The sequence below is a fragment of the Tripterygium wilfordii genome, chromosome 14 (assembly GCF_013401445.1).
Source record: "Tripterygium wilfordii isolate XIE 37 chromosome 14, ASM1340144v1, whole genome shotgun sequence".
In the NCBI taxonomy this organism is placed as follows: domain Eukaryota; kingdom Viridiplantae; phylum Streptophyta; class Magnoliopsida; order Celastrales; family Celastraceae; genus Tripterygium; species Tripterygium wilfordii.
Genome location: NC_052245.1, coordinates 1,595,690 through 1,609,495, shown reverse-complemented (window position 1 = coordinate 1,609,495; position 13,806 = coordinate 1,595,690). Strand labels below are relative to the sequence as shown.

General features: G+C 38.4%; 1 protein-coding gene across 1 annotated transcript; it reads right to left on the bottom strand.

Annotated features, from left to right (window-relative positions):
- Positions 1-231: 231 nt before the first annotated feature.
- Positions 232-13,239, bottom strand: LOC120015048 (DNA polymerase alpha catalytic subunit). Its single transcript, XM_038867243.1, has 30 exons — positions 12,091-13,239; positions 11,275-11,445; positions 11,096-11,179; positions 10,874-10,948; positions 10,580-10,644; positions 9,723-9,813; positions 9,442-9,630; positions 8,896-9,059; positions 8,675-8,789; positions 7,983-8,162; positions 7,738-7,851; positions 6,517-6,636; positions 6,114-6,437; positions 5,574-5,666; positions 5,117-5,235; positions 4,934-5,006; positions 4,790-4,846; positions 4,608-4,700; positions 3,982-4,104; positions 3,815-3,912; positions 3,687-3,732; positions 2,711-2,824; positions 2,502-2,585; positions 2,218-2,421; positions 2,055-2,131; positions 1,463-1,682; positions 991-1,044; positions 800-919; positions 625-699; positions 232-516 (listed from the first exon to the last, which is right to left on the bottom strand). The coding sequence occupies exons 1-30, from the start codon at positions 13,237-13,239 to the stop codon at positions 370-372; spliced, it is 4,638 nt and encodes a 1,545-aa protein (XP_038723171.1). The 3' UTR covers positions 232-369.
- Positions 13,240-13,806: the final 567 nt, after the last annotated feature.

The following is a 13,806-nucleotide window of genomic DNA, read 5'->3' as shown; positions in this document are numbered from 1 at the left end:
CAAGGGTTAGTCCAATGGTGAGCTAACCTGCATGGAACCAGGGGCAGACCCAAGAGTTTCTCACTTTATTGAGGGGGGCAATTTTGGGTATCCGATTTTACAAATTCATACATAGAGAACAATCGTATATTGATTTCTCATACTCTATTTATAATTGTTGTCGGGACTATGAACTTCACATCTCTCTACATTAGTATGATATTATCTACTTCAGGCCTAAGTACACACGGATACCCAAAAAGAACTTGTGTCAATGAAGATATTGTCCACACTTATAAACCTATCATCTTTCCCATGTTTAGCCGATTTGCAACTTTGGTTTTCACCTAACAATAATATATGCTACAAAAAAATGCATAATTTATCATTTCAAACTGTTACAATGAGATCCTTCAACTGTACCCAACCATATGCACATCGGTCCCGAATCCTTTGAATCGCTGCTGCTGCCAAATCAACCATTGGCCGAATTCTGGTCAGCTCTGTATCCAGTGACATTCTAGAGCTGCTCTCCATCTGCAGATCCCAACAATCATAAATTAAAAATGGATTCAACATTGTTGAAATGACAAATCAGTGAGTTAGAAAAGAAATAATAAATATACAGTGACCAAGATGATCAACCTTCTCTATACAACGTACAGTATCCAACAAATAGCAGAAATACGTCAGTTGCTTGTAGAGATCTGCTTCTGCGTACTAGTATAAGAAAAATTCAATTCAAATCTCAGTAACTTAAATCAGGATGCTTTCATAATTAAAAATATATTGTTTGGAGTTCAAAGTTTGTGATGAAAACCTTTCTTACAAGACGGCCATTGCAGTGAGGGTAGTTTGGACAAACTGTTCCTTTCTCAGAATCACCAATCACCCGAAGGTTGGGAACACGGGTGGTGCAATTACAGGTTTCATCATCACACTGAAAGTGAATAAGAATAAATTATGACCAACGATTAGATCAGCATTTCATTGTTTTGCACAGTAACTTACCGTCATTAGGCCCTTGTAGTATCTTGACACAAACCTCTCTGCTTGGCTTTTAACCTGACAAAGACAAGGTTACATGTATAGATGAGTCTTGAAATCTGAAATAGTAGCGTGCAGCATACTGATGGGTGCACATCATTATGATCAAATGTCCCAAGTTAGGAGATTATAGCGTCATAAAATAATTTAATATGATTCCAGAACCTCAAGTTTGATCATTTTCAAACTAGTGATCACAAGGCATCAGGTTATATGGAAGCCTTTGTTGAGATGCACGGCCAGCGCAGAAAACATAAGGCTCACCAAAGGCCCGTGCTCAACAAGCCCCAATCCAAACTTGTTGGGCTCATTGTATCTTTTTCTCCATTCAATTTTGTTGCTTTTGGCCGTTTTCACTCGTATTCCTTATTAATGAAACCACATTCGCCAACTAGAGCATCTATGCCTAAACTTACGTCAACAATTTGATAGATACCTGGTTAGCTATCATTGCTGGAGACATTCTACCCATATCACCTTCCTCTGGGCATTTTGGGCAACGTAACACACGCCAGAAATTGTATGTAGATTCATCTATTTGCGGCTTCGTTGGCTTCTCAGAGATTGACATACAAAGGTAAGTGAAAACAGCAGGGCAGTTGAAAGTAACAAAGCAGCTGGGACACGACAAGATCAATGGTTCACAGTCCTGGTATCTGCAAACAAAATGTGACATACGTCAATATTTGCTATTTTCAATTCTCAAAGAAACCTATTCATTGAATTCCACAGCTTTGCCGTGAATATAGTTCAGCTATTGGTATAATGATCTCCTGAAAGTTACACATTGATCATGAAAGTTATACAGGAAACAGACAATAATTAGGACCTCAGAACTTCAAGTTTAAAGAGACTGGTAAGAAAAAGGCATTCCCTTAGAAATCATCTGTAGCCTTTATTGACATATTTGTTCATCGCATATTCGCATAGTATTCAGTTTGATAGAACAACAAAAATTCATCATGAAAAATAACCTTCATATAAAATTTTTTGCAATCAAAACACCCCTGGGAATGAGAGATAATTACCTCTCCTCATCATTGGCAGCAAGTAACAGTGACTGAGAAGGATCATTGCGGACCGCTTCACTTGACTTACTTTGGAACTATAAGATCATTTTCTGTAAGTGATCAGTAGGAAAGGAAAAAATCACCACTAATAAATATTAGATGCGTAAAATTATGTGCTTGCCTTTGATGAGTCAAGCCCTAGACAATCAGCCAATCGCTCAGGGCTTGTTCCCTGAATTGAAGCACATAGACGTGATACAACAGGATGAATTTGCTGTGACAAGTAGTAATCAATGTCTATGATCCATTTCCCATCGTCTCTTTTCAATTCATCAGGATGTCTAGCACGCTGTGCAATCCCAGTTGAACCACCTGAACCAGACTCCTGTCAAGAAAAACACATAGCGTCAGAAATACAACATCAGTGTTGCTGATTATATTGGAGACAGACACTAGCTCTCATACCTGCTCAAAGCATATTATGTAAGGCACTGTATCACCAACAGAGCAACCAGAAGAATAACCACTTTGCTTCAATCGCAGAGCAACCTAAACAATAGCTAGGAGAAGTTAAATCTATAGCAATGAATCACGGAAACATTAGAACAAAGAATATGAGAAAAGATTAAAGACAATATCTATCGACAGGAATCAAATGATTTCTCTCAACACACCATAACATGCGGCTGGTTTTTCGCATCTGGGTAGGCTTCAGGAGGTTTAGTTAGTGACTTTGTGATAATATATTTCTCCAGCGCTACTTGCCCATTCCTCATATCCTCCTGCACCTGTTATGTGAGCATAACATCAATTACTCTTCTTGAGGAATTATATCAGTAATTCAGTAAACGGATGTACAAAGAACTTTCAACAGCCGAGTAGAATTAATAAATTATTGATGCTTTGTTCGCCTCATTGCTCAACTTTAATCAAGGGTCTCTTAACTTTATGAAAAATTCACCAAGCACACAAGACTGCTGCACGCAGAGTCAAGGAAAGCCAAGAGTGTGTTCAAGTTTGTATACATTTTTTATCAATCATGCAACTTCCTTGTGACCCTTGTACTGCAAACACTAAACTTGTAGAAGTAAACTAACAGAGATTTCACTTTATGGTTCCTCCATGCCACATATTCAATGAAATTCCAAAAATTCAAGAGCTCCTGTGGTTAAATATCGTCTCTATTGTGTACTTTAGTTTCTGAAATTGTGACAACACATAATTTACAGCCTTAAGCTTGTGAAGATGTGATCGCTTTTGTCGTCTGTGAGATTGAGGGGACGCTTTAAATGTGATTGCATAAGCTTACTTCACTATCTTGTCTTGCATTCTTTGACTCAAAATATAGCAACCTTTTAACTGACGACAGCCAAATTCGTATCTTTTTACATCCCAAAAAGGTGACCTAAAGCTGAACTTTTCCTCTTGGAAATTATAATCATAGTTTATTTGTTAATACAGTGTAGATCCCCGAGATCCAGATTTTATTAAAATTTACTCTACCATCAACTAGAAAACCACAAACCTTCATATTGGTGAGTGAAGATCAAGCCTATAAAAGCTCCAAGTTCACTGCCCCTGCCCCCCCATCCACCCCAAGATTTTCACGATAAGCTACAATATAGGAGTATATGCAACACCATAACGTACCTTTATGAGAGAGTTATGTATTGATTCAACAACATCCTCACATGACCTGCAAGAATAAGAGTAACAGATATGATGAAAAATTACACATCCAGACAATTTCCGCAACTGAAATGGCATATACATCATACCCTCCTGACAAAATTTGACTGAGGCAAAAGTCTCCCAATTCCTTGGATATTAAGCTCCAGTCTCGCCGGACCATGTCAAGACCTTTCCGTTCAATTACCTGCACCAGAGGTTTAGACCTTGATTGTTTTCACAAGCAGGATAATGAACATTGAGTACAAAGAAATACCTCATACGGCATGCCATCCTTGAACTGCACCTTCACAGCTGCATATTTTTTCTTCTTGAGAAGCAGCATTCTCTTGTACACGCCATCAAGATCAATTTCAAGACACTTGTACTTCTTGTTAACCTAGACACAAAGACAATATGGAGGTGACACCTAATGCAGAGCATCACACGAGGGTAATAGAAATGAAAAGGATGATATATATTGAGGTTAAGTGATGCCCATGAAACCCATGTTGGTGTAACCTAAAATTCTGGTCAAAGCTGCAATACATATAAAACACCAATCTTCTTGAGCCATTCATCCATTAAAGTTTTATAGTTACAAAACTGTGTACTCAAGTTCAAACCTTTTAGCATGGCAACATCTCGTGTCTTTCACCACCTTTAAGAAGTATGAATGTTCTGTAACCTTAAATCATCTTAAAGATAAGACCAAGGGATTTCATGACTGGAATAAAAATGCAGATCTCTTACTGTAACTCTACTAAATTTACCAGTGTTGTTTCAAAGGAGAATCAGCATAAGTTCAATCTCATTATGCAGGACACACTTCCAGTGTATTTGCAGTGAAGAAGACAAATTAGTGATGTTCAATATGTACAGAGTACACGATTATGGCCTCACCTCTTGGATGACCTTCCCAGCAATCACTTTTGCTTTTGCAATATCATCTAGTCCACTGTAAATCATAATTGAATCCGTATCTCCATATATCACCTGCATCCTTCAAGAATTGTGTTATTTTTACTGATATGACATATTGATGAAGGCAGTGTAATTATATTCTTTCAATGCCAAGGAATGACCTCTAAGTTCAAATTGTTCTGAACAAGGTCAACGGTACTCTGTAGAATCTCTCTTCCCTGAATGAAAACCACATGAGTTGAACAATGTTTAAACCAGAAATTTGATGCTTTCTAACTTCAGCATAGGCAACAAATTATTCTTACTTGCAGTGTTATAAGCTCTGCAAGAGGCTTTGCATAAAATCTTGAATTGGAAAACCCAAGGCATCCATACATACTGCACCATCCAAGTCAGAATGTATAAATCGAAAAACCATTACAGCAAAGAAGTGTTACTTTTGCAAACCCATGAACCAAACACTGAAGCCATAACAAAAAACTAAGAACCTGTTTGCAGTAAGCTTTAGAGCCTGCTGCTGAATGTCGAGCTGCTGGACCTTTAGACCAGATGCAGTCTTCATCCATGACTTGACCATTCTCCTCCTCTCAACCAAATTTCTCAGCAACTGTTCAGACAGCAAGTGAAAGCATGTATCAGCACCTACTTATGCTAAGGAAAAAGGAGAAAAAAAAATAAAGGGCATACAAATCCCTAACTGTAAGAATAATGGTTTTTTTTCAAGGAGCACATAGAGGAAATACCACCCTGAACACCGAGCAAAAAAACGACAGCTAAATTTAATTTCTCATGACTCTTGGTCTCATAGTTTGTTTTGCAATAAATCTACGGGTGAACATAAAAAGTGACTGCCAATTACACTCATTTTATGTACTGGAAAAAGAAAAGAAAAAACCTTAAATAATGATCAGCGACAAGGATTCATTATAAAGGAAGAGATCATACCTCTGGTAGAAGTCCGGTAGTTTTGCTGGATGGTAAACTGGGGATTAATCCATCTGGAGATCTTTCAACAGTAGTAAAGCAGATATTGTACTCCTGCAAAATCAATTTAAGTTGCAATGCTCACAATAAAATCTAAAATCAGCCTCAATTCCATGTACTTTGCACTATGATGAAAAAGAAAAGAAACAAAAAAGAATGTCATTGTACATATTTCCTTTTGAGAAGCAGTAGAATTCTACATACGATTTGACCTTCCTACTAAAACTGTGGTCCATCTTGAAAAGAAAAAATTAGGAGTTAATCCACCAACATCTTTTCGATATGAGGAGAAAAAATGAAAATTATTTTTCACTTAATTCTGGACAAGGTTTGGCTCTTCCTTTACAACATTAGGAAAAAAAAGTGATAAGTAAATGATGAAGTTTCATGGTGAGGGCAAAAACACAGATACAATTTTAGGAAGAAGGGAGAATACATGTGCTCGTGTATAAGTACGCATGTCTTGTAAGAAGAGAGAAGGGACGAGGATATGTGATTAACCTGGATGATAGAAGGGTATAGGCTGTTAAAGTCCAAAAGTAAAATATATTTATCATATAATCCCTTTTTTGGCTCCAAAACCAACCCTCCTGCATAGGCAGGGCCCTTTTTGCTTTTTGCATGATCATTCTGTGAAGTATCGTGATCTAAAATTGCATCATCCACATCCAAAGCACCAACATTTCTGTCATCGGCATTATTGTTTATCCTTCGCTTTGCTGTTTTCATTTCTTTTGTATGAGATGAAATCTTGTCTGGAACAATGTACTTCTTTCCATGGAATGCATGCAACAGAAGATACTCTACTCTCTGTGCCCTAGCACCCTGGGGAAAACACGTATCAACCTAGGTAATACATCCAACAGAAGATAATGTATAAAGGAAGAAAAGAACGCAGACTTACTTGAAGAGTTTTCCCCCAGAGATTGCCGCTGATATTGGTCAGCTGTCTAGTAAGAGGAAGAATACTCAAATGAAACATGAGTTCCATAGATAACCATGCATCTGTCTCAGCATATTCAATCTGTATGCATTATAAGCGTGTGAGAATTATCATATGTCAGCACAATATGGAGCAGGGATAAATTTCCAATTACATAAGCAAAGTGTCTGACAGCAGTGACAGGCAAAAGATTAAACAAAATCAAATAAGAGCACAAAGGGGTACAATGAGTCATTTACAAGACAAAGAATCAAGAAACAGTGAGCAGCCTGTGTATATACTAGTTGCTGCCCATTGGACCAAAAGTTAGCATACGAGGCAACTTTTCTTTATAAATAAGATGAGGTGACTTGTCATCATCAAAATCTCTGATATTCTCTGCACATGATTCAAAGAATGACCAGAGCATCAAAGCAAACAACTCCTCTTTTCTTTACAAGTACATGCACCCCTACTAATCCATATTTTGGCATCAACTGATGCTGCCATTACCAAGGTCACTTCTACAATAGTGCAGTCCAACTCCCTCAGTGGCCTGGTCCAGAGCAGTGCTCCACTATTTCAGATGTATTAGATGAGTAGATAACACCTATTCGGTTGAAACATTTCTCCAAGTCGCTTCCCAAGCAAAAGAAATCCACGTTGATTCCATATGAAATAGGACTCAAGGGGGGAAAAATAGACCACTGCAATGGAGGTTTTGTTGGTTCAAAATTACGGGATGGGTGTCTATACACATTGACTTGATCTTTGCTGGTGTTTGGAGAGTGAGAAATGGAGACGGGAAAATGAAAAATGTATCTGATTGAGTGATTTTGTGATACAAAGTGCTAAGAGAGTATCGTATTATCAATTAAACTAGACTGTTAACCTAATCAACCAGGTAAGAGTGGAGCGGGGAAACGGTAGGTTATCAAAATAAAAGGTGAAAAGTTAAAGTTGAAAAACACAGATCATGGATTTTTGCAACTTTCTCATGCATTTTCACAGCGATTTCAACTGCCATCCTGGCCTAAAACCAAATTTCGAGCTAAATATATAACCCAACCTAATGTTCTAACTTGTAGGTTACAAAAAGTAATGGTGACTACACATCGATTTCTATGCTTGTCTCTAAAACCAAAGGTTCAAAATCAGTAGAAAAACAGAGTGATTTGTTACTGGATAAGCATCACTACCTACCAGTTCCAAAAGGGAGTCTGATGTTTGAAACATGCGAGGAATATCATGTGGACCGATCTCCCTGCGATCTTTGTTCAGCTGAGTCTTAGCAAGCTGTGTCAAGGAATAACTAACCTGGAAAAACAAAGATGATTAAAAAAAGAACTAAGCAACTAGGATTCACTTAACTTGTGCCTTCATGGTGCAACAAAGTTGGAGAAGCGATATGCCTCCTTCAAACCAACATTAAAACAAATGTAGCATACCTCTTTCAACAGATCACGAGAAGACAAAAATGTATCACATAAGAGCCGACCAGCAATGCAAGACATGATTCCTGGGCTTGCTCCAGATCCAAAAATAGTACTTCCTTTTGTAAGCTTAGGCATTATGGAACGCTTAAGACGGCCTATTTTGGACCACATGCTGCTTGGCACTCTGCAAGCCTGCATAGTATTTTTACACATGCATTTTAAGGATGATGCGCATATAAACGTGGTTGATGGGGAAAGAGTCAAAGCTCACACTTTAGAATTTTAGATAAATGTAGACAGGAGAACGTCAAACTAAACAATTAACAAACATGCTTATCTCATAGTCCACAATACGAACAAATCCTAAAACCAATATTCCACAGAGAGAGATCTGTACAGAACTATACTAGTATATGTTAGAACTCAGAATCTTCCTTTTTTAGCAACATGGTCCAGAAACATCGCAATACCAGACAGGGAACCCACTCAACGTTTCAACACCATGGACCTTGCTTTTAAATGTAAATAAGGCACTTCCATATTAAAAAAAAATGCACACAAGGTAGCAGAGTACAATATTTGTCATCCAAAACTCTAAAATCACGAATTTTCTGCAATATTTCAAAAAATTTATCACCACTATATGAGGAATTGAGGATACAAATCATAAGTTAATTTTCTGAAAAGTGGAAAGCATGTCCCACCTGAGCCCTGTGGAGGAGGACCTCCAGGTCGAAACCAGATATGTTATGGCCCACAAGAACATCACTATCTAACTTGTGCAATTCAATCATCAGACGATTTAACAAAGCTCTTTCACTGCAACATGATGGAAAGAAGTACTCCAATGTCAATATAAATATGTCAGTAAGCAATCTGTAAGGGCAAATCGATAGGATTGATATAGTCTAGAAATGAAAATAACCTGCTTTCAAAGCCCAACACATTCGATCCTGCTTTTGAATTCCTCTCTGTGGTCTCTTTGGTGAACCCCATTGGAAATATTCCTCCATCAAGCTTGCGAACAACAGTAAAATGGCTCAATATTCCAGATTTCCTCCATTCTGATGCCAACATCGGAGTGTCAATCTGAAGGGTTAAACAGCATAAGTGTTGACTACCAGGCAAAGGAAAAAAAGAAAGAAAAAGAATTGGATCTAGCACATTGTTAAGTTAGATATTCTGCACATAAAGTCGAACATTACTGCACTGTATGAGATGCTTGTACACACACGCACACGCAGAAACAGAGAGAGACTCGTACAAAGCTTAGAAAACATCAAATGGATTTCAAATCCTCATGCAGAACCTTTGGTCAAGGCATAACTGATTTGTTAGTCAAATATTAAATTAAAAAAGAGAACATATGCTCCACGGGATAATGACTGGATAGAAAACCATATGAAAATTATGACCTACATGCCCAAAATCAAGCTGAAACAGCAATACTAACAAAGGCTTTTGAACAAACCTTAGCCTTGTGACAACATATGACAGATGCAGAAACAACTTCATTAACATTATGTTTCTCATTGATGATAGTTTTCAAATTTATTGCTGTAACAACCACTGGAGGAATCTCTATGCTGTTCTTTGAGGAAGATCCAGTCCATATGTCTTTTGGGGAGTCAACAGTAAACTCAAACTTGCACCAGCTAACCTGCACAAGTTTTTAAAAGTAAAAGTTTTAAACATACTAAAAAAAGATAATACACGAGCAAACTACAAAATGCCTAAACAAAAAAATCTCACCCGTTGAGAAGACGAACAGCTAGAAAATTTTGAAACTGATAGCCAAGAAGGTCCTTTTACCTTCCTTTTCACAAGAAAAAGCTCCAAAGCACTGCATTGTCACCTTTGTCAATATCCCATTATTTCTTTCAGAATGGGAGCAGCAATGAGTGCCAGATTATTTGAAACAGAAACTTAGTAAGAATTATGCTGTAATAAAGGGAATATAAGTTCCTTTGCCTCAGTTTAATGTTCCAACTTCATGGGTAATGCTGGGTCAAAGCCGTGTATTTAACAAGTCACATGCAACAGTATTGGGACTTGCAAGTTCCATCTATTCAATTCATATCCAAGTAATTTAGGTGTTTATTCCCTCTTCAAGTAGCAAAGATTTCTTGGCAAGACTGACCAAGAAGTAGAAAACTATACACGCTATTTCAAAATCCATTTCAGCATGTGATAAAATGCAAGATTTGAAGATTACACAAGAAATATTTTGAAAGATACCCAATGAGGGTCACACCTGCTGGGGAACTTTATTTTTCCTAGACCCTGCACTTAATATTTTAAAGAATCAAATTGATATTTGAAGAATGAAGAAAAAGGCTCTGGTTTTCTAACTCAGGATTATTAGCTTTGTGCCTGCATTTTAGTGCAGCTCTCTCCTTCAACCCAAAAAAAAAATGTAACTATTAAATTGTCATCTTATCCTAGACAGATCAATATCCATCTGTTGTTATGAAATAATATTCAACCTTTAAGGCTATGCATCTAGATAATTTCTACTATGAGTGGAAGAACATGTTAAAGGTGGGAAAAACTATATATAAAAAGCAATAAAGACAGTTCATTAGAAAAGCAACGTTTATGGTGTATACCTGCTATGAGTTCCAAGCAGAGCACAAAAAGTTTCTCCCCTCAAATTCACTGGAAGTGGCGGGTCCTGCAATAACAGAATTCATTATAATATTCATTACTAGCATAGTAAAAAATATTTTTACACCAGCCGAAGTAATGGTATGTTATGTGAAGCATGGGTTCATAATGGACGTTAGGAACAGTTATTCAACTCCATAGTCATGAAATACGCATACCCATAGTTGACATCAGGAAAAACTGGCTGCCATAACTCCATAGTTTAAATTAATTCATTTTGCGGGTTAATGACATACCTTGAAGGGATAATTGATCTTAAGTATGTAATTCTCCCCCACAGGTACATCAGCACGCTCAAACGCATATCTTCTCTGTTAGGTGTTCACATAATGCAAGGAGTAAGCAAAAAAAAGAAGAAAAGAACTCTGGCAAGAACTTTCAATTATAAAATAAGACTCAGTAGTACATTAGTTAGACAAAGCACTTATTGTTATGTGAAAATGATAGAGTAGGCATACCTTAACAGGTGACATACTAAAACTGGAAACATTCAGATTTAACAACTGAGTTGCTATTTCATTCTTCAATCCCGATGCCATGTCCTAAGAAATAAAAAAAATTCCAGAAAGAATCAACGAAGCAAATGAATAATGAAGCAGGAGAAGAATCCTTGGACGGTAAATAAGTGAAATCATACTTGCAGCTGTGTACGGAAAGCAGTAGTAGAAATATGAGACTCTTGGACGTCTTTCTCCAACTTCATCATCTCATCAGCATGGAACAGAGAACCACTGGGAATTGCATAGACACATCTCTGCATGTTCTTTACAACCACGCAGCAGCTTCCATATGTGTTTCTAGCTTTGACCTAAATTACAGCAACAGAGTACCATGACAAGCTACTGGTTATACCATGCCTTTGCACATTCTTGAATGGAGTAGAAAAGTATGGACAACCTTTTCGTATGTGAAAACTGGAAAGAGTATTTAAACTAGAAACAACGAGAGACATCATTTGGCACTTGCCTATAAGAATATTGTACATGCCAATGGTGGAGGGGATAAACTACTTGACACTTGTACAAAGACCAGGAAGTCAAACCGGGAAAAAAACTAGGGGCTTTGAATTTGGAAGGGCGCTGGTGTAAAATTCTAAATATGTGAATGAAAGAAAGCATTACACAGAAGATAAAGTCGTTCTGCATTACATCAAGGCCATAGGTAACGAACATGGATAGGTGCCTTGATTTTAAAGCACAGCTATTGCTCTTGAGGCATGAGTCCAGATAGCTAATAATTTGTACAGTTAACAAATTAGTAGGTGCATGTAGTAAGATGGAACTGATAATGAACCCTTTGAATGGCAGATTGGAAGGTGGAAAGACAGGCCGCACAACTATGAGCCTTTTGAATGTATATTTTTTCAGTAAATATGTGAATAGTGTGGATTGGTGGATACTCCAAAACCGAATAGCAGAAAAATATATAGAGTGCTAGTAATTCTTAATAGTACCTTCCCAAAGAGATAGAGATTCCCTGCGTTAGAACCATACAACTCCTCATAAGCATCAAGAATGTAGAAAAGCAAACACCCATCCACATCCAGATCAAAATCTGCTTCTTCCTCACAATTCGAACTGTTATTTACTTCCTTTGCATCATTGTCATCCTTCCCATTACTCACACTCCTTACTTCCTTCCACCCAGCTGTAGCACTCAATGATGGATCCTTCTCTTCTGTAATCTTTGCATTCAGACTATAAACCTCCTCCTCCTTCTTGACCACCACTGGCTCCATTTTCACTTCGACCAGACTCTCAGATTTCTCTTCATCCACATACCTTTCAGACTTACAATCAGAGGAACCGGAAACTCCCAGCTGATCCACATCTTCTGAGTCAACTAAATTTTTCTCCTCAAGAAAATGAAAATCTGTCCCTGGGCCCAACCCACCATCACCATTATTTGAAACAACACTCCCCTTCTCAACCGTTGTCATGAAATTAAAATCACCAGCAATCAGATTCTCACTCTTTGCATTATTAACTGTGGGAGAACTTACTGGCTTGTGACTCCTTGCTACTAGTTGTAGTCTCCTCCGCCTCTCTCTTTCGACCTCATCAGGTCCAAACTCCGCAATAACCTCATCAACAATGCTATCACAAGCCGAAATCTTAACGTTATCAGATTCCCTACTCTTTTTGAACACTGAAGTGGTAAACATGGATGATATCCTCTGCTTCCCCATAATTGCGGCAGCAGCTGATAGAGATGAATTAATCTTCTTAGGTTGTTTCTCTTTTTCTTTCTTCTCCGCTTTCTTCTTTTTCGGTCTCTCACCATCAGATTCATCAGATGATGGAGGCATCCCCGCCAGGGACCAATCCTCTTCTTCGCCCAAGTCCCCGTAGCCGAGGCCGTCGTCATCGACGATAAATCCTTTAGCCTCCTCGCGACGGCGAGCCACCAGGGCGTCATACTCCTCTTCATCGACTGTATCAAATACAGGATTTTCCATCTTGATATCGTATCCAGCCCCCGAACCGGAGCGGCGGCCACCGGAACGTAGGGCTTTGAGGCGTTCTAAGGCACTTGCACGAGCAGTAGCCTCCGCACCACGGGTTCGCCGCCGTCCAGCGACATTTGGCAGCTGATTATCCATCGCTTCCTCTCAATTCGTATATCTCTGTTGCCGATCGCCTCTTACTCTCTTAGTATCTCTGTAGGGTTTGCTGTGAGATTGTGGTAATGATTTCGAGTTCGTAAATAGCGGGAAAACCAGATGGGTTTGGCGCCAATAAAGTGACTGGGCCTAATTCCTCAGCCCAAGTAACGCAGTGGGCTTCAAAACTTTTTTACCCAAATAAGTTTGGACTGAGTCCAAGTCCTCAGCTGGCCTATTTCTCCAAGTCCTCTGCGGGCCAACTTGGACCGAGTCCACTCTTAGTGGGCCGATTTACTAAAATTTGAAAATCCATTTCTATTTTTACTCAATTTTTTGATGAGAAAGGCCTTCCTGATCAGCCCAACATTGCAAAAGCCCATTAATAGCAACGGAAACGGATAACTAGGGAAGCCCACGTTAACATTGGCCTTTGACATCATTATGACATTATGATAACTCCATCGGCCCAGCCCACGAAGGAAAGAGAAAATAGGCAGAGAGAGTAGAGAGTACGGACTACGGAGTAGCCAAAAAGATCAAAGAAGTAATAGAACACTTGCAATG